Source organism: Hippoglossus stenolepis, chromosome 15 (assembly GCF_022539355.2).
Source record: "Hippoglossus stenolepis isolate QCI-W04-F060 chromosome 15, HSTE1.2, whole genome shotgun sequence".
In the NCBI taxonomy this organism is placed as follows: Eukaryota; Metazoa; Chordata; class Actinopteri; order Pleuronectiformes; family Pleuronectidae; genus Hippoglossus; species Hippoglossus stenolepis.
This window is the reverse complement of record NC_061497.1, coordinates 12531318-12555083: the sequence shown is the minus strand read 5'-3', so window position 1 is coordinate 12555083 and position 23766 is coordinate 12531318. Positions and strand designations below refer to the sequence as shown.

Genomic DNA, 23766 nt, shown 5'->3' with positions numbered 1-23766 from the left:
GCCACATTGCGTCTCCCTTATAAATTGTACACACAAATTATTTGTAACATTTCTCAGTAAGCTGAAATTCAGAAACAGAATTATTTGGCCTCAAACCAATTTGAATCAACATGCTTCTCACGTCAAGCCAATAAAGATGCCACATTATAAACTTCCCAATGATAAGCTTTATTGCTGGACTGTTGTATTAAAATGTGCAACTCATGTTACATAGTCTGTTTTCTTTCAATTGTCTGAATATAATCTTCAGCTGTATCAAATATATATGGTTTCATTTCTTTTTAGAAAGTGAACTATTACTTTTTTTTTTTACCAGTGAATGCATATTGGTGAATGTTGAATTTAACAAGAAATATAATTGAGTTAATTAACAAATAATTATTTTGTAAATTGTGTTGGAGCTAAAAAACTAATAAAAACAAATATATTTTCCAGTATAGGTATAAACGTGAGACACATTATCCAAGACAAATTCAAAAATATCTTGACACAGATTACTGATCTGTATACCATCCCCACGAAATGGACACCAGAAGATAAAAGATAAATCAAAACAAAAAGAAGATTTAAAACAAAAAGAAAGAAAACATAACCCTCACATTATTCCTCCTTGGAGAGATTAGGAAATATTCCAACAGTCTTATTGCCTTTTTCGTAAAAATACATTATGGTAAATATAAACACAAATATAAGAAAACCAAAAGTTTAAAGATTTTTATTTTAAGACACAAAAATTCATTGATACGATAAAATTCTTTGCCCAAAATAAGAACATGTAGCCTCATTACATTCTTGCAATTAATTTTGTTATAATCATCATTGCATATGTATAAAGTACAGGAAAGTGTATCTTCCCTCAGTCAGTGAATTTAGTTAGTTTATAATGTGTCAATTAGTTTTACACATTATCTATATCTTGCAATGAGAACAAAATAAGTTCAATTACATTATATAATCAAAACATTTTAAGGAACTTGTCCTCATGGTGCCTCCGAGACGTAGCGTATGACGTCACTCTGGGTGCCTTTGCGTGACGGGCGTGGTTAATGCGTGTGTGTGTGTGTGTGTGTGTGTGCGTGTGTTTGTGTCCGCCGCCAAATTCAAACAGAGAAAGAAAGAAAGAGCAACAGGCAGAAGAAGCAGAAGAAGAAGAAGAAGAACAGCCGAGCATCACAACTTCCAGGTGAACTAACGACACACGACACTGTTATTTAACCGCGTTTATTTCTCTTATTTTCACTTATTCAACGTTAATCCAATTTAGCGTTATCGCCGTCGAGCTAACGTCGTTACTTCTGATCGTCGTGTTTTCTCAGGAACAAGCCTCCGTTTGTTTATCAAAGTTCGTTTCATTTGCTGCCGTAAAACTTCATTATCGCTTAACGTGATTTAAGTTCAGTAATACCGTTAAATCACTGTTGCTCTCGGTGTTTTTCAATGGAGTCGTTTTGGTTACGTTCAAACGGGCCGAGCATGAAAACCTCATCTAACAATAAACACAGGACAATAAAGAATTAATTCTGTTTGTATCTTTCTTAATATGTAGTTGTTTCTGCTTTGAATCAACTTCTCTACATGTAGTGTGACATGTTATCACCTCGTGTTTAAACACAGATACTTTTATACATCACATTTAGCTTATTTTATTTCAATAGTTCCTTCAGTGGTGTGCAAAGCTGTGGCAAACAGATCAATAACATGTCTTTGAATCGTTTTCGTTGATTCACTGTTACTTGTTATTTCGTGAACTTTTAATAGAAAAAAACCCAAACATGTCAATTGTTATTAATCCCAAACTCTTGCATACAAATGCATTTTGTAGTTATTTGTTTCATTTATAGCTGCAACTAATCATAATTATCACTGATGAATCTATTGTTGCATTTATTGTCAGATGATATGTTTTAAAAAAGGGAGGCTATCACGATTTGAATGTGAGGTTTTGAAATGGTGGCTCCCAACCTAGGGGTCGCAATGCACAGAGGAGGGGCTGTAAAATGATTTTCCTAAATCAAAAACAAATTAAAGCCCAATAGAAATAGTATGTTTTAGCCATACTCCTACACACTGTTTTACTGTCTGTGATTTGTTTGTGGTGTTTGCCTGATGAAGGTCTACCACCGAAACCTTGTAAACAAACCACTGCAAACGGTTTGCTTTTTGTCCACTCACTTTTCTCTTACATGTGTGTCTCTCAGTAGATGTGCAAAGGATCGTTCTGTTCAGCCATAACTGTAACGTAAGCTTAAAAAGGGAGTTCACTTTAAGATAAAACCACACAAATTAGATTAGTACAAATGAGTCATAACTTCGATTGCAGCAGGCTCATTATAGCACCATATAATATGTTGCAACATGAGCACAAATCAATACCCTCTCCACTTTTATTATAATATTTTGGGGGCTGAATCGCTAAAAACTGTTCAAGATATTCAGTTTAATGATGAACAGAGAGAAACAAAATATCTTCCAATGTCTCTGAAATTGTAATTGCTGGAACTTCTATTAAGTAAATCGAGAAACACATTGATCGTTCCAGCACATTATTCAAGTCTTCTGTTTTCAAATACATTGTCACAGACTCTATTGTTTTATCTATTTTTGTACTTCACTTCAGTCAGCATGTCGTCCTCGGTGATGGATGGAGTTGGTAGAGCCGTGGTGGGAGTGTGGCGTGCACATACGGTCCTGGATGAGTCTGACGAGGCAGAGGGCTCCCCGGAAGCCCCAGACCGCTTTCGCAAGCTTCGATCCTCGTCTTCGCTCAACTCCCTGCGAATGTCTCTGCGCAAGCGGCTCCCGCTACGTACTGTCCAGGCCAGCTCCCTGCCCGAGAAACCCACTTGTGAAACCCTGAAGGAGCAACCAAAAACCGGCACGGTCCGCAAACTTACTCGCAGTGCTCGGAACTCCATCACCGGAGTGTACCAGGTACATGGGTTTTGTGTGTTAAGATCCCCGTCAATCAATTGCTTTGTCCTTATTTTTTATGTAATGTGGATCAACAGCTGTTAACAGTCATTTGCCTCCTCCTCATTATCGTCTTTCTTTTGTGTCCTATTTCTCCCCCAGAGGATGCAGAGGACTAAGGAGTTTTCAAGGGAGGAGTGTTTGGTGGCAACCCCTGGTCAGTCCTGCATCGAAGAACAAGCTGGTGTGTCAAATCCTCGCACTCCAAGGCGTACCCCTCGCAGGGGTGCGACACCCAAACGCACCCCCAGGGCAGCCGCCACCCCTGGGCGTGCTCCAGGCTCTAAAGGGAGAAAGACCCCTGAGGCTGCTGTTCGTGGGGTGAAAACGATTGGAGGCCGGAGGCAGCTGGTCCGAATGGCTGCGTTACGGAGTCCCTTTGCCTCCCCAAACACACAGAATCAGAGGCAGTGAGTCCTTTTATTATTTACTTGCTGCAAAGTCACATTTATACATATTGTTGTAGCTTTAATTCTTAGCAGATTTCCCTGCTCTGAGCGTTTGTTTTCTCTGCTGTAACAGAGCATTTGACCAGGATCTAGAGTCTGTGTCCAGTGGACTCCGGAGGCTCAAACGTCTGTCTAAGGCCTTTGATGACATGATTGGCAGAGACAACAGGTAAATGCGTCCTCATGATGTATGGAAAGACATGCAGTCATTTAAAATAGCTGTGTCCGTTTCTTGTACTTCTCAGAAATGTTGTTTGTATTGTGTGTGTTTGTTTTTTTGTTGTTGTAGGAAATGCATGATAAGTACTAGCAGGTCAAACACTGTTTAACTGTTTCTGCATGTCGCTCTGACTGTCGTGTGTTTGAGGAAGCCACTGGTCCATATCCTATCGTTCAAATATATTCTGCATAGAGGCCACCACAGAATCCAACTGCCTCCTCGCCCTCCCACCCAAAGAATCCCACTCTGCTGTGCAGCTTGTGGGTCTGCAGGCTCCCCTCCCCCCGAAACACATTCTTCCCGCCTCGGTTTAAAACTGGGTCCGTGTTTCTGGTATTCGGATGAGGAGGGAGTGAGTGGGGGGCGACGACAAGGAGAGGGAAAGGGTGTGGGAATTTGAGCCAGATGAAATGACAAAAATGTGCTGGGAGAGCTTGTGGGTAGTTGCATCACTTCCTGTGTTGACGTTTAAAATGTTCACATATCGATAAGGAATGGGATTCTCTGTTGAAGGCAGGAAGGCTCATGAGCAGTGGCCTTGTCTGTTATCAGTGGGGAAAACCTTGCAGCCAAATGCTTCCCTCACTGTATCCACACCTTATCTCGTGGGTATTTATACACAAGTTTGTTTTCCCCCTACAACAGGCAGTTCAACTATTCCCATATTGTGGAGTAGGGAAGAAGGTAAATGCAAACATCAACACAAATGTGCTATATAGAAGTATATGTTCTGAGTCTAACAAATTTTGTGACATGAAAGTGCATGACAGTGTTGGCCTGATGCATGAACTTCTGTTCGTATGAAACCGTTAAAACCTCTGACCCGTTGCGATGAAAAGCTTTTTATGAATGATGAATAACTGGCTTTGTCCAAGTGAAGGATGCTCTTCTCCTCTGTCAGGCTCACATTTCCTTCTTCCTCTAATACCGTTTGCTTTAGGTAACGACTCGTGTTACCTTGCCAGCTCTAAAATACTTACCTGGGTGTCTGCAAATTTCGGGAAAGCCTTAGAAATAGGAAATCGTATTAAACAACAATCAAGACCATACATAAACTTTAAAACTGATAAATGTTGCATTGTTTTAGAAGTTTTGTATTTTAAACTATGATAATATATGACTGGGCAGGAAAATTATTATATTATTATATCATTATAATGCATTGTGCAAACACAATGTGTTTTACTGTTCATCACATGTTTTTCATTGTCTGCTCATAGCTAAAAAAAATACACAACGTACAGTCTCGAGAAAAATCATTTCTGGCGTCAAGTCCATGGCAGTTATATAACCAACCATAAACCAAAAGGAAAGTATAGACAGATTTAACAGCCGTGAAATAATTTGATACATTTTACAAGAGGAGAGAAGTGTATAGGTGCATGATTTCATTGGTATTAATGTCCATGAGAAATAGTCCTAAAACCTGCGGACACCCAGTTTATGTCACTCTGTGTGTCAGCTCAATCCTGTAATAGCTGACCTCTCTCTCTCTCTCTCTCTCTCTCTCTCTCTCTCTCTCTCTCTCTCTCTCTCTCTCTCTCTCTCTCTCTCTCTCTCTCTCTCTCTCTCTCTCTCTCTCTCTCTCTCTCTCTCTCTCTCCCTCTCCCTCTCCCTCTCCCTCTCCCCAGCACCGGTCCACGGGGACGCAGTGGAGGAGTGCTGATGAGAAAGTTGGACCCCAGTGGTAAACTCAGCTGCTCAAACCTCAACCGTCGAGCCAGCAACCTCTCAGACACACTGGGAGGTTGGGCCCACACAGCTGTGAACACCATTCGCAAACCCAACTGAGCTGCATGCATGTGTGTGTGTACGTAAAACACAGGACCTTTTTTAGCCATGTTACACATTTATCTTTTGTCATGATACTGGGAGACTGTTACATGGCCTCTTTTTATATTTAAGCTGTGTGTAGTTAGGAGCACCTTTTGTATCTATAGTATGTAATTCTTGAGTTTACACGTCTCAGGTTAGCTAGGTGTGGGTGAATAATCCTCATTGTAGCTACCAAAGAGATTTCTTTATTGTGTATGTACGTGTCATAGCTGCTACAACCAAATGTCTTAGTTACATTTTCACTAAACTAATAATGTTATTTGTGTTCACACACTGCATCGAAACTGTTTTTCTAGTTTCTGAAATCTACTTTTAAAGAAACGCTGCATGAGACACCAAATTTGTATCTGCAGAACAAACTCTAAATTCACTGACTGAGGAAAGATACACTTTCCTGTACTTTTATACGTATGCAATGATGTTACTAACATTTGTTATGCCTTTTTTATATCTCATTGGATTATACCAAATTGTGAAGTGTATTTTCTATGAAAGGGGACATTGTATATAAGCATAGACAGATTTGAATTGTATTTTTCTTTTCCTTTTATATTCTTTCCTTGAGGTAGAGTTCAACACTTTTGATGGACTGTGGATGATTCATGCACCAACAGTATTTGCATAAATCATCTTGTAATGTGATAAGAAAGATGTAATGGCTCATTATCTGATGATGATGTTATGAAGCCATATCCAGCAAGTTAATTATGTAGAGACTGTCAAGCAAACAGCCTCAAATGAAGCAAAACGTCTCTTCTGCCAGAGAGACAGTGTTTTAATGTGAAAAATAAAATCTGTAATCTTCCATCAACCTACATGTCAATGCCCTTATTTTCTTTATTGCAACATGTGTAATCTGAGCCATTTACACAATTCCTGTAACTCTTGGTATTTTTGTCTCAAAATGATGACAGACGTTTTCATTTAATATTTAAGCACATGCATGGAAAACATGAAATATATGATGCATTGATATCAATAAACAATAAACTCTATAGTGCATTTAAACTGCTGCCCTAATCATTGCTGGACTAATCCGTCCAGGCCCTGGGGTATAAAGTGTTTGTAGGGGCTCCAAATGATTTGTTGATTGACATAAAATTAATTGGCAATCATTGTTAGTCAATTAAAAGTTCCTTAAGAAAAAAAAATGTTTCTCATCTGTGAATATTTGCTTTTTTCATCTTTGAGCTTTTCATTCATCTAAAGCAAATGTGGGCTTTGGGGGAATTTTTCCTCGATGTTGGGACACTTTACAAAACAATTATTTCATTGAGTAATTATTGTCAGATGTGTTGTTGATTGAAATGTGGCGCTGGTGGCTGCCTCACAGTTAAGTACTCCACTCCACTTTGATGGAATAATTATTTTCCATTTTGTGTGTGCTTGTGTTTTACTTTTATAATAAATCACTTCAATACATGTTATCACAATAAAAACTAAAGTAGTTGAGGTTTCAACAAACATTATTTTCAAAGGCTACAATACCAGGGCCACAGTATGGTGGATGAAGGACCCAATTAATCCAATTATGTTGGCTCAAATGACATGTAGTGATCCCTGCAGTTAGTATGGTCTCACCAGTTGTTACCATAGACTGTGGGTTGTTACCCAGCCTTGGCCTCAACTATCATCCAAAGATTTGGTATATTTATACATAATCAAACTTTCTCAAAATCTGAGTTCAACATGATATATTTGTTTTCTTTTATATTTTTAAGCTGTAAGTCAAAGTTATTTTTTGTTTCAAAATCACAGTTTTTCTTCACTTTAAGTATTTGTTCAGTGTTTTTAGTTTCAAATCACAGTTTTTCTTCACTTTCAGTATTTTTTTCACTGTTTTAAATCACAGTTTTTTACTTTTAAATCACAGTTTTTTAGTTTCAAATCACAGTTTTTTTTAATTTTCAGTATTTTCTGAGAGTTTTTTAGTTTCAAATCACAGTTTCTCTTCACTTTCAGTATTTTCCCATATTTATTTCAGTTTAGAACTTCTGTTCATCTATGGAAAAGCCATACAATCGAGAGCGCCCCCCAGTGGCGCGTCTTCGTCCCCGCTGGTGAAACGCGAGTGACTCGGTTTGTCCCTTGCTGTTACCCGTCCTTCGCCCCACGCCTCGCTGAAGAAGCCCCTCCTCGGTCTCTCCGGCTTTGTACGCAGAGCTGAACCACGCCGCCGTTGACTTCTCCAGAACTCAGTGGCCGCTAAACATCGGAAAATGGCTCTCCACGTCCCCAAAGCTCCGGGCTTTGCCCAAATGTTGAAGGATGGCGCCAAGGTGAGAATCAACCAGCGCGTCCGACCACTTTGTTAGCTCCGGGTGAAGCAATGTGGAGTTAGCATGCTAGCTAGCCATAGCACGTTTATTCGCAGTCATGTGGGAGAGTTCTAGAAGGCAGCAGGCCGATCGCTGGGGCTGGACCCGCGGCTGTTAGCATGGACCAAATAACGGTTCCTGCGTCTTTTAATGTCCACCACAGCGCTAAGTCCAACTCTATATATAAGAAAGTGATAACAGTCACACCTAGTTAGCATTTAGCTAACTGTCAGGGGCTTTGATGCTCACCACAGCTCATGGATGATGATGCTGGTTCCTGTTTCCTACGCACACATGCCCTTATAAATCCATTAAATATGGGGTTTTTTTTTTTTTGCTTTACTTATGGGTGAGGATATCAAGAGCCACTTGTTTGACAGTAAAGAAGTTGCATGTTGATTTATAATTCTGATGTCTGCAGCACTACTCGGGGCTTGAAGAGGCTGTCTACCGTAACATCAGAGCCTGTAAGGAGCTGTCTCAGACCACACGCACCGCCTATGGGCCGAATGGTAAGCACCACCCCTCCCACTAGCAGTATGTTTTTTTTTTTATTAAATCCTTTTTCCAGAGTAATCAGTGAGGGGCTAAACTTCCATATTGTCGCCTTTCAGGTATGAACAAAATGGTCATCAACCACTTGGAGAAGCTGTTTGTCACCAATGACGCAGCAACGATTCTCAGAGAGCTCGAGGTGAGGGCAACTAACAGTAAAGAAAACATACTGGAATGACATGTACGTGATGGAATTTAACCACTTTATTGAATGCTGTTTTTTTTTTTTATAGGTGCAACATCCAGCAGCCAAAATGATTGTGATGGCATCCCACATGCAAGAGCAGGAGGTCGGAGACGGCACAAACTTTGTCCTGGTGTTTGCCGGAGCTCTGCTGGACCTGGCTGAAGAGCTGCTCAGGATGGGCCTGTCCGTGTCAGAGGTAAACACACATGATCACTGCTCGTCACCGTCCCCTTTATGTTGAGTAGATTATTCAGAAATGTTTTTGAGAGCTGGTCGCAGTCTGCCTCAGTGTACATGTGTCTTTGCCACAGGTGATTGAAGGCTATGAGATGGCGTGCAAGAAGGCGCTGGAGATCCTACCAGACTGCGTATGTTCCTCAGCCTCAGACCTCCACGATGTGAAGGAGGCCACATCACTGATCCGTACAGCAGTCATGAGTAAACAGTACGGCAATGAAGACTTCCTCGCCGGCCTCATCGCTGATGCCTGCGGTGAGTCAACAGTCCAGGCTACCTAAACCAAACTGAGGCTACGTCCATACTCCTGTTGTTATTTGTAAACAGCATTTGCAAACTAAAAGAATCCCTCTCCACACAAGCGTTTTGGCTCCGTAACAGTTTTAATCCCCACCCATAGTAACAAGCCTGAAAATGCATATCACGTGACTACTCAGGTACACTGGGCATGCCGGTGTAAACGGGAAGCATTTCCAAGGTTCCAGATTTAGCGGCTCTATAATTCTTTAGTAGTGTGGACACCAGGTGTAGCAGACATGGTTTATTTTCAAATGAAAGCGTTTTATTATCGAGACTTTGAGCTGTCAAAAAATAATCCACTTGATTACAATATTAACTTTTCCTTTCTTTACCATTATGTGCTACAGTGTCCATCTTCACAGAGACCGGCAATTTCAATGTTGATTGCGTCAGAGTCTGCAAGATTTTGGTAAGCAGCCTTATCAGTCAACTAGTTTCTTTCTGTGAGTGTGTTGGCTTTTGTCTAAGTTGATGTCTTTGGTGTTTTCAGGGTTGTGGAGTGACGGCGTCCTCCATGCTACATGGCATGGTTTTTAAGAAGGAGGCAGAAGGAGATGTCACATCTGTTAAAGATGCAAAGATTGCTGTCTACTCCTGCCCCTTTGACTCCATGGTGACAGAGACCAAGGTAATGAATACAGTAATGAAAAGATTCTCAAGAGACATCTGGAATTTTATTCTCTGGCATGCTATAATTTCCAGTTCATTTTGGCCAGTGTCGCATGATGTGAATCTGTTTATAGTGTTATCTTGATAGCAAAGTATTATTATTTATTATGTATGTGTTATGATGTATTCATTAAAACATCATGCAACTAAGAACCGGTTTGTGAGCCACCTTTTCAGGGTTTATAAGAAAAGAGAAGAAAGTATCATTGTAGTGGTGCTGACATTGATCTTCTGTGTCTCATAGGGCACCGTGCTGATCAACAGTGCTAAGGAGCTCATGGACTTCAGTAAGGGAGAGGAGGATATGATGGAGGCTCAGGTGAAGGCCATCAAGGACACTGGTGCCAACCTAGTGGTCACTGGAGGGAAGGTGGCCGACATGGCGCTGCACTATGCCAACAAGTACAAGCTCATGGTGGTGAGGTAAGACAGAGAAGCCTTGTGATTATCCCAGTGAGTGTTTATTACCTCTGCCATGGAGGTTATGTTTTCACCCCTTTGTGTTTGTAAGCAGGATTACAAAAAACAGAGATTAGCAAAACATGGCGGAAAGGTGTGATGTGGGTGGGGAGAGAATCCATTTAATTTTGTATATATATATTTCGTTTTGTTATACATGGCAATATTCTTCAACACTTTTACCATTTTTCCCAGGGAATAATTTATAGACCTTGAAGGAAAAATCCAACACATTTTGTGGACTGATATCTATGATTGTGTGAAATTTGGTGCAGCTTGATTTATTTAAAGGGACTATTTAGCCTTGGTGGAAGCTGATATCGTTGATAGCTCTTTATTTAATAGAAACTAAATGGGCAGGAAAGGATCCCTTTAGTATTGGCAGTGATCTTATAAAGTGAGCTAAACGGATGCCTCCACACTGTGTTACTGACTTGAGTTCAGGATGGTTTGCATATTTGAAATAATCCCAATAGATTGAATGACATAGGGAGAGATTTCAGCATGTAAAACACTGGAAAATCTGTGGGATATTCATTCTATGGCTTTCTTTATTGTGTAAAACTTTCAGATGAAGTGAGATCTAGATATTTTGTCAGTCCTTGTAATAAAATGTCCCCAGGACTATTATCAGATATTGTCATTATAGTATGTGGGTTCTTCGTCTTATTCATTTATGATGAACAGTTGTTTTTAATGTTGTAGTCTTTCTTTTCTCAGTATTGTACTGTTTCTCACAGTGTACTTCCCGACCTTAAATCTTCCTTTTACCCCCCCAGGCTTAATTCCAAATGGGACCTCAGGAGATTATGCAAGACTGTGGGAGCTGTAGCACTGCCCAGGATGGTGAGTGCAGACATGTTTTAATCAGGTCACATAAATGAGACAGTTGTTATATGTGTCATCTATAAAATGATTGTTCCTAGGTGCCTCCAACCCCCGAGGAGATGGGTCACTGTGAAAATGTGTACCTGAACGAGGTGGGCGACACGCAGGTGGTCGTCTTCAAACATGGTAAATCACTGTTTGCTCCAGTTTTGTGAATTTTCATTTTAATTCAGTGTGTCTTTTCTCGTTGCGTTGCAGGATTAACACATTGTTTGGTTTTGGTTGTTTCGAACAGAGAAAGAAGAGTGTGCCATCTCAACAGTGGTGATCAGAGGCTCCACTGACAACCTGCTGGACGACATCGAGAGGGCCGTAGATGATGGAGTGAACACCTTCAAGGTTCTGGTCAGGGTGAGTCAGCACAATCAACCACTAAAGTTTTTTCTACCTCTGCCGGTTTTCACTCCTGTTTGTTTGTTTGTTTGTTTGTTTGTTTGTTTGTTTGTTTGTTTGTTTGTTGGTTGGTTGGTTGGTTTGTAAGCAAGATTACACAAAAATAACATAACATATTTCCACAAACCCCATTAGGATTGGGGGCAGGGCCAGGATTTCCCCCTTACTTTAACTTTGCATTTCCCAGGGAATGATTTATGGATATTGATCAAATAAATCTGGCATGTTTTAGGGAATGACATCTGAATTAAATGGAATTAAGGGGTCTGTTGGTTCCTTGCGGAGGTATGAGTTCTACTGAGGGCCATTCTAATTTATAACTTGAATAAAACTATAATAAGATATGTTGTGGTACAGAAAATATTGAGTGTCACTTTCATTCCTTGTATTTCTCTCGAATGTTTAAATTTCTTTGACGTTGAAGATTACTGATACTTAAATCAATAGTATTCATATGTTGGAAGGACAAAGTTGATTGTTAAACATAACATTAACATAAAATTATGAGTTGAAGCTGAAACCTTTTTTCCCCTTTTACTGTTTATCCTGCACAACAGCTGAAGTTTCTTTGTGATTCACTCTCTAGGACAAGCGACTTCTACCTGGAGCAGGAGCCACTGAGATCGAACTGGCCAAGCAGCTCACTTCATATGGAGAGGTATGCTGATTTTACTACATTATATGAGACAGGTTTAAGACTGTCTCCTTGGTTTTGCTGCATCACTGGCTTACAAATAGCAGAGTCATGACTTCTTCCCCCCTCTGTAGTCCTGCCCCGGTCTGGAGCAGTACTCCATTAAGAAGTTTGCTGAAGCCTTCGAGATGCTGCCCCGTGCACTGGCTGAGAACTCTGGTGTGAAGGGAAGCGAGCTCATCTCCAAGATGTACTCTGCACATCACGAGGGAAACAAAAACATGGGCTTTGACATTGAGGTCAGTATGTATACAAAAAATGCCTGTATCACATTTAATAATATGTTCAACAGGTGTATTGTCCAGAAAATATATCTTAAATTAATTGAGTTTTTCTAGCACGCTTTAGCATCCACAGTCAAGTTAGAATCAAATCTGCAGAGCAATGTTAATGTTCTTGTTGTGCAGCATGTCTTGATCTGATGACTAATGGCATGTACATATGTGATGACTTCAGGGAGAAGGCCCCGCACTAAAGGACATGCTGGAAGCCGGCATCCTGGAGCCTTACCTGGTCAAACACTGGGGCATCAAACTGGCCACCAACGCTGCCATAACAGTACTGAGAGTTGACCAGGTGCGTACACAAGCACACAAATACTCATTACACATTATCAAGACTGCCCCACCAGGGCATAAGAGAGTTAACCAAGTCTTTAAAATGTTCAAATATGATCTTCTAGGTCTTAATTATGCGTAGGTGGGACTTAATTATGTTATCGCCTTACCATCTTAAAAGTCCTCTGGAACCTGCAGAACCCCTCGATGTTTGTATCTGCATTTCAATTGCACAAGGTTTTTTGTTTCGTTTTATCTAGCAGGATTCATGATGGTGCCGAAGCTTTTACAAAAAATTGTTATGTTCAGTTGTGAGTTTATAATGTCCTAATGTTCTTATATTCAGCAGGTGAAGTGTTGTTAAATGTATTTATAGCTCAGATAGTTAATGTTTGTGTGTGTGTACATATGTACGAACCAGATCATCATGGCAAAGGCTGCAGGGGGACCCAAGGCTCCCAAGCAGAGTGGCCATTGGGACAAGGACGATTGGGACGAGGCACCAGATCATTTTGAAACTCACCATTAAAGGGCGCGCACACACACGCCCTCTGTCAGTAGGTCCTGGAATGCGTGTGCGATTTTTGACTTGGAAAAACTCACACGGATGCCCTCAATCTCTCACAGGCCACTGAAGCTGTGAAATGTTTGTCACTGCTAAGCCACTTCAGTTCACGTGTGTTTTTTATTAATACAAAGCGCGTCACTGACGGCAAACTAAACTTGCACAGAGTGGATACAGTGTGGTGTGTTGGCATGCTGCATGCACTCATGAACACTTTTCCTTACAGTGAACGTCCTCGGGCTGCATGTGAAATTGAAGAGAGCATGTTAATAAGATGAAATGCGGCGCTCCGGAGGCTGAGGTGGCCTTTTGTTCCAAAGGGCATCCTCCCAATCAGATGTACTCCCATCACAATGAAGGCATTCTACTTCATTAGTAATCTGTACTCTTTGGATCGCAGCCCATGTCTCCAGATACCAGTAGAATCTGAGATTATTAAAACCATTCATCTTCCTGGATGAGAGTATTTCTCATTTATAAACTATCGTCCCTATTCCAGAGCTTCCACTGCCTGTCCCCTGCTTTCTTACTGAGGAGCTTTGAAGCTGCTCTGATTACATTGAAGGCCTCAGTTGTGTTTCCATCAATTTTTTTTCTGCATCAGTGAAAATGAAGGTTGTTCTTGGATTCATAACTTTGTCATAGATTTTTCTAATATGTACCGAAAGTGCTGTGGTTTGTTCAATCACTGAAAATAGCCGTCCAATCGCCCCTTTTTTACCCCCTGTAAATACTTTGATTGCCTGTGCTGCATAATTTCTCCTTGTGTAGCAAACTCTTATATGTGCTCATGAATATTTCATCGCCATAAATGGCCTTTAATGGAATCTCCAGGGGTTTAAATCACCTATTTTACTTTTAAATATAGTGAACGCCTTTTCTTTTTTTTTTTGGGCAAACATTTTCTAATCAAATGAAAAGAAACCCATCATCCGTTATATTAGCTAAACTGAGTCATTTATGTCTACAAATAACACTTGATGCTAACTTCTGCTTGACAAGTTTGTTTTAAAATGTCCGTCTGTATCCTCAGAGCCCACAGCCTGCTGCTTGTATCTCAGTGCTTAGCCAGGAGGGATTGTCTGACTGCTGTTTTGTCTCCTTTCAGATCATCATGGCCAAACCAGCAGGGGGACCCAAACCTCCCCAGGGCAGGAAGGACTTCGACGAAGACGAAGACTGAAAGCAGACGACGTCCAGCTGATGCACCTTTTCACCCTTAACGCTTCCACGTGGATTCACAAACCTCTTTTCTACTTGTTTATTTAAAGTTCAACAGTTCGGTTTATTTTGTTTAGATGACCATGCATTGGTTAACAAATACATATGTGAAAGTAAACTGTATGGATAGCACTGTTCGCTTTTTATGTCCTTAGGCCCAAATAAAAGGCACTGCTGTCATGTCTTGGTTTGCTTGTGGGTTTGTGCCTTTCAGCCTTGTTCTGTGATTGTAGTACTTTGTGTGTTCATTCACATTGTTAACTCCACCAGTGAGGTTGTGTTTTCATCCGTGTTTGGTTGTTATTTAGCCAGCCACATTAACCAAAAACTACGCAACCAGTTTCCATGAAGATATGTGGAGGGTTGGGACATGACCTGGGAACGAACCCTTTAAATCTTAGTGCGTTTCCATTTAAGGGGGCACATCCGTGAATGTTGCTTGACATTCCAAAAAGGGGATTTTTTTTTCAACATTTTCCTTGATATTGTTAATAGATCTTAATGAAAAGATTCAGGCAGGTGTGCAATTTGATTTAGATCCCAATAGGAATTTGGATCTAGTGAAATTAAATTTGGTTTCATAAAGGGACTTGGCGGAGGTATGTACTCAACTGAGTGCCATTCTAGTTTCATTACGGATTTCAAATTTTAATCTTATCGAGCTATGAGGGTTTTTAAGCAGTTCAGTTTGGACAAAAATAAGTTGTCATGTTAGGATGAGTTTAAAGCCATAATAAGGCAAGACTTCAAGACTTTGTCATGTGCACAACAATTACATACAGCTGGCAATGAAATACTTGGATCACAGGCTCCCTCTAACCATGCTCAAAAATATTTAGAAAGAGAATCACACAAGCAGAAAAATGAATTAATATAAAATCAAAAAAATATATATGAAATAATATAAAACTAAAGTAGCCACAGCTACTTGAGATTTTCCTGCCATTTGATTCCACAATAGGTTGCACCTCCCATGGAAGCTCATCAATCAGCTGCAGGATGCACTGACATGCATGAGATGACTTTACCCATGAAGCTGTCCTGTGGGGTTTCACTTGACATGTTGTGGCAGCAGAAATTATGCATGCACTGATTTATTTTTAGACCAAAGGGAAGTGAAGAATTGAATCAAGGGGTCGATTGAAGATTCATCATTATGCACCGCAGCAGGAATGATTGTTTTATTGATGCTTTATTTGTTTCCTCTCTGCAAATATATACGACCACGCAAAGAATGACAGAAAATATACGACACTAGTGTAATTTCACTCCGCAGCTGTGTTCGCAAGAGGAGCAGCAGGGGGCGCTGCACTCCCGCAGTTTCATTGGCTGGCGGAGATGTGGGCGGATTTGCGCTGACGTTGAACATACTCAGGATTAACTTGTCCGGTTCTGTTATGTCGCCATATCTGTCAGGTTTTGCGCAGGATATCCCGATCACCTGCGGTCTGCCGATAACAGAACGCCTCTTAATGCGTTAAATCCTTAAACTCGTCCGTGTGATGTGTATGTGACTGCCTGTGTGGTGCCGTGAGGACGCGCACGACAATGTGAGGACGCATGAGGAGCGGATCCAGAGCTGATGTCCTGACGGGCTGATGGGGGCCGACGGCAGCAAACACAGGAAGGTGAGTGATTCCTGTTGCCAAGGTGTGACGCACTAGAGGGGGTTCCTTGTTTCCATGGCGATGAGGATGAGACCGAAATCACCAGGTAGTAACCATGGTGCCAGACATGGACGTTTCCTTCACCAGTGTATTGAACATCAAATAGTTTTTTCAGATAAATTCTTATTTATTATTACACTGGGTGTCATCCCTCAACAGACGTTCTATTAGTGTTCCAAAGAAGGCTACTTTTATCTCTTTTATACTTCTTTTAAATGCTTTTACTTTGAAGATAATATCACGCTTCCGGTATTGACATGTAAATCGATAGGGAATTGAACCCCTTACTATAAACCGAATTAAATCCTCACACTGGCTCCCTCTGGTCAGTTGTCAGGCGATGTCCCATTGAATAGTCTTTTTTTTTTCCATCTGAGTGGGTATAGATTCGTCCATGTGTCCCATTTCTTTGGCTCAGATGATAATAACATCCTGCATGGTTGATTGCTCTGCACATCTTGCACCACAGAGCATCAGATCTGTCGTGGAGCACAGGGCCCAGGGGGAGAGGGCTTGTGTGACTGTGACTGCAGAATGGATGATGTTTTTTTTTCTCTTGTTAAATCACAAATGAGAGCAGGAACAGTCAGATTATTCTAAGCTGTTGGTCAATGAGCTCCGCCGATTCTTTCTAGGATGCAGAAGTTTTCCTTTTCACAGTTTGCGACAAAGGTTTTGCTCAGTTTTTCACAGATCTACTGCAGTTCACAGTGTCATTAACAGGCCTGTGGAAATCCTAATATACATAACACAACTTAAATGATTGTGTATGAATTAAATGATTGTCTGTTTAAATGATGAGTGGCATCTTTTCTGTTTGACAAATGAGTTTAATATGATAATAATGATAACTTTTTTATGACACCTTTTAAAATAGCCGGTAGAAAGTGCTTTACAAATAAAAACAAGAATACAAGGATTCAGGAGTTTCTGGGCTACGAACTCTCATAAGGTCGAACAAAAACACGTTGCTTTCAGCACGCCAGCTTTGATCAGTGCTGATACTGGTCCTTAATAATACATACATAATACAGCCGCAGTACTGTTAAATAAATAGTCACTTAACACGGCCCAGGGGTTGTCTCCTTAGAAATCACTGTAATAATCATATTCATTCAGGGAGTAGCTCCACAGTGCTACTAGTTATTTTTTCTGGTTACACCTGCAGCATTTACCATTTACAAACCTGTACCACAACTTCTCGTCAGTGCCTCCGTCTCCCCTGTCTCCCCTGCAGAGGCCCACTGAGGGGCAGGAGGAAGAGCACTTCCCATCTGGATGGCGTGGCTTCCTCTCCAGCATGGGTCTGTCAATCCCAGCAGCCCTATGTCGCCTGGCCCCACCTGGCCTGCGCCTGGGCCAGCACCGAATGCTCCAAGGCAAGTCCCCTGACATCCCGGAGCACGTCCTGAGGCTGGCGGGAGTCGGCCCAGACAAGCTGAGAGCGGAGTGGAGCCTGCCGGGGTTCATTAGTATGTTCCTGCCTGAATATCCCCACAGAACCCTGCCTGGGCACGAACACTTTCAGGTGAACCCCAGTTCCAACATCAGATGCCAATAATGTGTAAGGCTTGATGTGATTGGATAATACATCCCGTGTGTTTTTCACTTCACCAGGTGTTGGGTTATATCGCCAAAGGTTCATTTGGACCCATTCTGAAAGTAAAGGACAAGTCCAAACGGAAAACATATGCTGTCAAAGTGAGTCTTCTGTTTCAGTGAGTGATTTAAGCCATTAAAGACCAAGTCAGTTTAATATTTCATGAGTCGTATACATGTGCAAATATAGTAATATACAACCTTTTTTATAACCTAATATACAATATACGACCTTTGCTGAACATTTTTAAAGACTATGGCATTCTTCAAATTAACCAGAAATTCAATGTTGAAAATTGCAATCAAGTCAGGACTTGATAAAAGCATTGACACATACACAAAATCATTAAAGTTCCACCTGAGTCCTGTGTATTCTTATTTCATCTCAGTATTTTTGTCTGTCAACAGGTTATTCCTAAATCAGAGATTCTGAGACTCGGGGTCTTAGAGCAGTCAAAAGAAGAAGTCATAGTCCAGGTAAGCAGGACAGGCCTTGAAATCATAAAGAATAAAGTTTTTGACATTAATGAAAATCGGTACAAATTAAATGTGTGTAAGGCTGAAGTTTATGCTGTGAATACGGTTACACCTCGTCTGATATGTAATTGGTCTAAGAAAGTAATTTTTGTTAGCCCTCTCTTCAAAAGTGATGTATCTATAAAGTTGAATTCTAGTTTTATGTCAGAGTTCAGGACCATAGTTTAACTGAGGAAAATGAGTTAGATGAGGAAGAAGAACAGGACTTCTCTTTGATCAAAGGCCAGAAGTGAGATTTTCCAGGTTGACCTTTCACCTTTGCCCGCAGCGTCAGGTTCGCCACCCATTTGTCCACGACCTCGAGGACTGCTGGCAGACACAGCGCCACCTCTACATTAGTGAGTCAGCCAGAGAACCAGTGACCCGATCCAACCCAGATCCCACTATCCAAAACCCTTTTCTTCTCCCTCAGAGCATTTACCCTTTTTTCCAAATCAGTCACTGACTCAGAAAGTGTGACCCAGTTTGTTTGCTTCCCCACCCCCTGTGAAGAGACTGTGTTAGCCCGCGGACCTGATGTGGAAAACTGCAGCAGCTCCATAATAATATGTGTGTCACATTCCAAAGAAAAGACGCCCCTTCTCACTATAATGATGACTCATCACTGAATCCCATCTTTCAAGAGTATAAATATGGAAAAGGAGCGTAAACGTAGCAGAGCATTTTGCTGTCTTCTCTTGTCACGGCACCATTATTCCACATTCACACCTATTCACTTCAGCACCCCCAACACACTTGATAGAACCCTGAAAAACAGGCGGCAGAAAACCACTGTTATTTGATTTGTAGAGGAAGATAGTTGTTCACTGTCCTCACTTCCAGAGCTCACTCCTTTTTCCTCATCTCTCTTACCAGTGTGTGTTCCACATCCTGCTGACCTTCACTCCCCCTCTGCACCTCACATCACACGACACAGGCATGTTATAACGCTGTCTCTCCTCCTGCAGTGTGCGACTACTGTAGCACGGGAGACCTGTACACCTACTGGCAGATGATTGGTCAGTTCACAGAGGACACAGTACGAGTGTTTGCAGCGGAGTTGGGATGTGCGCTCGGTGAGTACACTCAAAGGACAATTACAGAAAGGGTTCAACCTACTTAGTGTTTTATACACCTCACCTTTCCCCTCAAACAAGAACTAGATCTGACTTGTCAAAGTGAATGTTTTAATTAATTGTAAGTAATTATACAAAGAGGTCTAATTAAAATGAGATGAGCTCCCAAAGGACTTTCCACAGCACCAAGGTGGGGCCAGGGTTTTTTAAAATGCCTGTAGCACGACACAGAGATGGATTTGAAGAATGTTGACTAAGATTTATATTTTTGGTTCCTCTCTTTTACAGGCTTTCTGCACGACTTTGGGATCATTCACAGAGATGTGAAGGTAAGACAGGGACCAAAAGGACAAGAAAAGTTGATTCTGATTAAAAGTACAAAATGAAAATAAATGTATTTTTATAACATTAGTTCTTACGTAAGAAGTAATGAAGGCTTTTATAGATTTTATAGATATTGTGATGGTGGTTGTTAGTCAAGTCGATGCTGCATGCACACACATTCTATTGAAATGTATTGCTACAGTTAAAGTTCATAACATAACATGTTTTTTCCTGATTGAAAAACATGATTCCTCTTATGGGTTATAACTTATGATTTGACATGTATCACTTGTTCTATTAAGATTTCAAACTGTGTGTGTGTGTGTGTGTGTGTGTGTGTGTGTGTGTGTGTGTGTGTGTGTGTGTGTGTGTGTGTGTAGGATAAAAAATCACTGGCAACTTAATAATGACAATAGGAAATCCAAGGCTCAGGAGAATCAGCTATATGCCATTTATGACATTTTAAATAAAATACAGATGGTGTCTAATTAAGTCTGCTTGGTATGTTTTGTAGATGGAGAATATTCTGCTGACAGACAACGGTGAGTAAAATGCCTGTTCCCAGCAGAGAGCAGCACAGCTCTGCACGCAGACACTCCCAGAGAACATCCTGACTGTGCAGCTGTCAGTAATACAGATTAATGCAAACAGTACATCTGTTGTCACTGAGAGGGAACAGCCTGTATCCAATCACAAACACAGAGCAGAACGGATTATGATGGGGACATTTAATGTTTCCGCATCAGTTGTATTTGGAATCTGTATCCAGGGTCTCATGTCACATGCTCATATTGATGTAGAGAAAATGGTCTGTTCTAGGTCACCTCCGCTTAGCTGACTTTGGTTTGTCCCGTCGCCTGGAGAGAGGAGGACGAGCCTTTACAATCTGTGGAACAATCCAATACATGGGTGAGAAATGTGTCTGGGGCTGATTCCTGACAGAGCTGCAGTCACTGGGACACATTAGTGCATTTTAATATATAACACCAAGAGGTGAATTATTCATGGTACAAATACACATCGCGTGCAGTGTTTCGAACATGCTCTGTCTGTTCTGCAGCCCCAGAGGTGCTGAGTGGTGGACCCTATAACCACGCAGCTGATTGGTGGTCGCTGGGGATTCTGCTTTTCTCATTGGTTACTGGGAAGGTGAGCTCTTGTTGCTAATAGGCTCATGATGTCTTGCATAATAATGTGATATTACACACAATTAATACTTCCAGTGACATAGCTGAGCTTGGATTTGGCTGTCTATGCAGTTTATGCTTCAAGATGTCATTTTACACATATTTGAGACAGTACCTGACATTTTAATTCATTTTAATTTTTTATTTCAATGGGTTTGTTGTTATTTTATGTTTGTTGTTATGTGTCCTTGTCTTTAAATGTCTTAAAATGAAAAAAACTTCTTCATGTTCCTCCGACTCTCCACAGTTTCCTGTGCCTGCAGAAATAGACCACTGCAGTATGCTGAGGAAAGTGCGAGGTTTCCCCTATGAAATGCCCCTAAGCTTCAGCCCCCCATTTGCCTTGCTAATAACCGAGGTAAGTGTTATACTTGTACTACTTGCACCAGGATCTAGGTTTGTGTCTGGTTTGATGTCAGATCATGGTCATCACCTGTTTGTCCATCCAGCTTTTGTGCAAGACTCCCGCCCGCCGCCTCAGGACCATCGATCGTTTCAAACGACAAACCTTCTTCCACGGATCAACCTTCGACCTCACTCTGCTGCAGCGCCAGCCCGTAGAGGTAACTTATGACAGTCTGGATGTATAGTCACTGTTGTTGTGCCCTTGCAAAACTTAAAGATCATGAGTCAGATAGTTGAAGTGATGTTCAATGTGCAAACAAAGTGAAGTGATTTTTCTCCTCATCGTCACTGTTTCAGGTGATTCTGGAGCTGAGAGAGAGGCCAGACCGAGCCGCCAAAGCTCGACGAGGCCTCACTTTGTCTCTGCAGCCACTTAAAGGCTTCGACTACGACTCCCTGCTCAGCCCGCCAGCCACACCGGACACACAGCTGGACGCCGACAGACAAACTCACGCTGTTGCACCGCTGCCTGGCCCGGCACTCCCACTGAAGCCCACTCAGGAAAATGGCCCACACAGAGAAGTGTTTGTGTGATGGACTGTGAGTTTACAGTATGATTATTCACCACACTAAAGATAAAGGCCAACAACAGTGTACTTCTGCACACTTCTTACTCACCCTGACACACTGGTGTGGTGCGCCTTGTAAAATGTCCTCCCCATTTGTATCGGCAAGTTATCTTTTTTTTGTGCTGTACTGAACACAATTTTTTACTTGTTTGCCTTTCTCCAACGAGCACTTTTTCACGCCTACAGTGTTTGCTCAACAGTTGTGCAAGAAAGATTGCACTATTGTCCATCTTCTTTCAGTTCTTACAGCTTTCTGGTCATGGTCGCCCTGTGAGGACATAATGTACGACTGCTCTCAAGTTCACTCCACAATGCACAACACGTCTTTTCTTTCTTTAAAAAAAGAAAAAAAATTTAGGTAATTATGAAGAAACCTGTCCTCTATGCGTTATTCACACTGCGATACAACCGTTTCATAAACTTGACGTTTTTACTGCCTAAACTCTGTCGCAGCAGAAATGTCTCTCCTCCTCTTCTGTACCTTGTAAAAAATCGACTACTTTATCATTTACAACGTGACTCAGGGGAGCACTTACTGGTTTTCTCTTGACTCTGACTCCAAGATGGCTGATGCCGACCTGAGCTGGGACTGTAAAGGTTGAATGAACAACATAAACAATTGTTTACCTTCAATGAACATTTTGATAGATACAGGGCTTTTTCTATTGTCCATTATGAACCCTAGCCAGTAATCACACCTTCATGCACTTACCTGATCATCAGATTGTGTAACTGTTTTGTAAAGCATGCCCTGATGTGTACCCAGAAGGCCTCACGGTGATCCCGAGCTTGCTTTTAATGTCACAAATATCCTTATCTATAAATTCCTCTTTACAAAGTTTATATGAATATCTTGGATGCTATTTGATGTTATATGTTATGTTACAATGTATTTTTGTAATTACCATGTAGCACAGATGGAATATTAAACTCTTAATATACAGTGATTTTCTGGTTTTGTCTGCATTTAATAAGCACTGAGAATTAAAAATTCATTTTAAAGCACTGAAATAGTTTTCAACATATTAGTCAGTGATATATTGAAAATCATCATTGATACACTTATAAATCCATTTGGACAAGGAATCACACTTCATCAATCAAGGACACTTACATAGGTTTATACTGCACCTTAGTATAATTTAAACTATTCATTTCATCGGGTAATTCTCTCCAGGTACCCCAGCTTCCTCCACAGTCCAAACACATAAATCTTAGGTTAGTTGGAGACTCTAAATTGTCCGTAGTTGTGAATGTGAGCATGAATGGTTGTTTGACTGTATCGTGGCCCTGTGAATCACAGGCTGTGATACACTGGTGAACTGTCCATGGTGTACCCCACCTCTCGTCCAACGTCAGCTGAGATTGGCTCCATCCTCCTGCCACAATCAAAGGATAAGCAGTATAAATATTGGATGGAAGAATGAGTGAATGTCATCAAGGTTTAGGGATCAACAAACAAACCTTGAGACATATCTCAGCTCAGTAGTTAAACATCAATACTGTATTAAAAAAAGCCTCCTAGACAGATTAACATGAAACTTGGTAGGAGAATGCAGTATGGGTGGAGGGAAGATCATATAAAATACTGATGTGGATGCGGATCGGGGGACGGATCAGGGATTTTTTTTTTACTTTCTTTAACATTGCCATTTTTCTTTGATTTCTCTGAGAGAGTAGGTGTACAAGTTGGTCCCAGTAAAGATTCAGACATAGGGGCTAGAAGTAGGTAACTGTTGTGACAAGAAATTGTTAAACAGTCGGAATCATACAGGGTACTGAAAACATAGGAAATTAAGCCAGGTTTATAAATATATAATAATAATAATAGTCGTTGTTATATCACAGTGAAAGAATGAATGGATGAGCACAGAAAGACTTATTCACATCCACCGACATCTTTTA

The 23766-nt window shown here is 41.0% G+C and overlaps 3 protein-coding genes across 6 annotated transcripts; all 3 read left to right on the top strand.

The window, feature by feature from the left end:
* The first annotated feature begins 1030 nt into the window (after positions 1 to 1030).
* LOC118122600 lies at positions 1031 to 6286 on the top strand. 2 transcript variants are annotated; one of them, XM_035179426.2, is made up of 6 exons: positions 1031 to 1183; positions 2618 to 2931; positions 3073 to 3380; positions 3493 to 3588; positions 4285 to 4323; positions 5271 to 5404. In XM_035179426.2, exons 2-5 carry the CDS (start codon positions 2623 to 2625, stop codon positions 4313 to 4315), a joined length of 744 nt encoding a protein of 247 aa, XP_035035317.1. In that variant the 5' UTR covers positions 1031 to 1183; positions 2618 to 2622; the 3' UTR covers positions 4316 to 4323; positions 5271 to 5404. The 2 variants fall into 2 exon arrangements, with proteins under 2 accessions (XP_035035317.1, XP_035035316.1); XM_035179425.2 differs by lacking the exon at positions 4285 to 4323 and having other exon boundaries at positions 1034 to 1183; positions 5271 to 6286.
* Positions 6287 to 7586: 1300 nt separating this feature from the next.
* On the top strand, positions 7587 to 14698 carry cct8 (chaperonin containing TCP1, subunit 8 (theta)). Of its 3 annotated transcripts, none has more exons than XM_035178983.2 (16): positions 7587 to 7754; positions 8215 to 8305; positions 8408 to 8487; positions 8582 to 8731; positions 8847 to 9027; positions 9420 to 9481; positions 9563 to 9700; positions 9986 to 10164; positions 10980 to 11046; positions 11127 to 11214; positions 11324 to 11439; positions 12068 to 12139; positions 12250 to 12414; positions 12632 to 12751; positions 13154 to 13285; positions 14406 to 14698. In XM_035178983.2, exons 1-15 carry the CDS (start codon positions 7695 to 7697, stop codon positions 13259 to 13261), a joined length of 1677 nt encoding a protein of 558 aa, XP_035034874.1. In that variant the 5' UTR covers positions 7587 to 7694; the 3' UTR covers positions 13262 to 13285; positions 14406 to 14698. The 3 variants fall into 3 exon arrangements, with proteins under 3 accessions (XP_035034874.1, XP_035034873.1, XP_035034875.1); XM_035178982.2 differs by having other exon boundaries at positions 13154 to 13289; XM_035178984.2 differs by lacking the exon at positions 13154 to 13285.
* Positions 14699 to 15869: 1171 nt separating this feature from the next.
* rskrb (ribosomal protein S6 kinase related b) lies at positions 15870 to 22808 on the top strand. The gene is made up of 13 exons (XM_035177867.2): positions 15870 to 16146; positions 17423 to 17713; positions 17803 to 17886; positions 18193 to 18261; positions 18590 to 18659; positions 19269 to 19376; positions 19665 to 19705; positions 20215 to 20242; positions 20520 to 20609; positions 20761 to 20849; positions 21135 to 21245; positions 21337 to 21450; positions 21590 to 22808. Exons 1-13 carry the CDS (start codon positions 16117 to 16119, stop codon positions 21824 to 21826), a joined length of 1362 nt encoding a protein of 453 aa, XP_035033758.1. The 5' UTR covers positions 15870 to 16116; the 3' UTR covers positions 21827 to 22808.
* Positions 22809 to 23766: the final 958 nt, after the last annotated feature.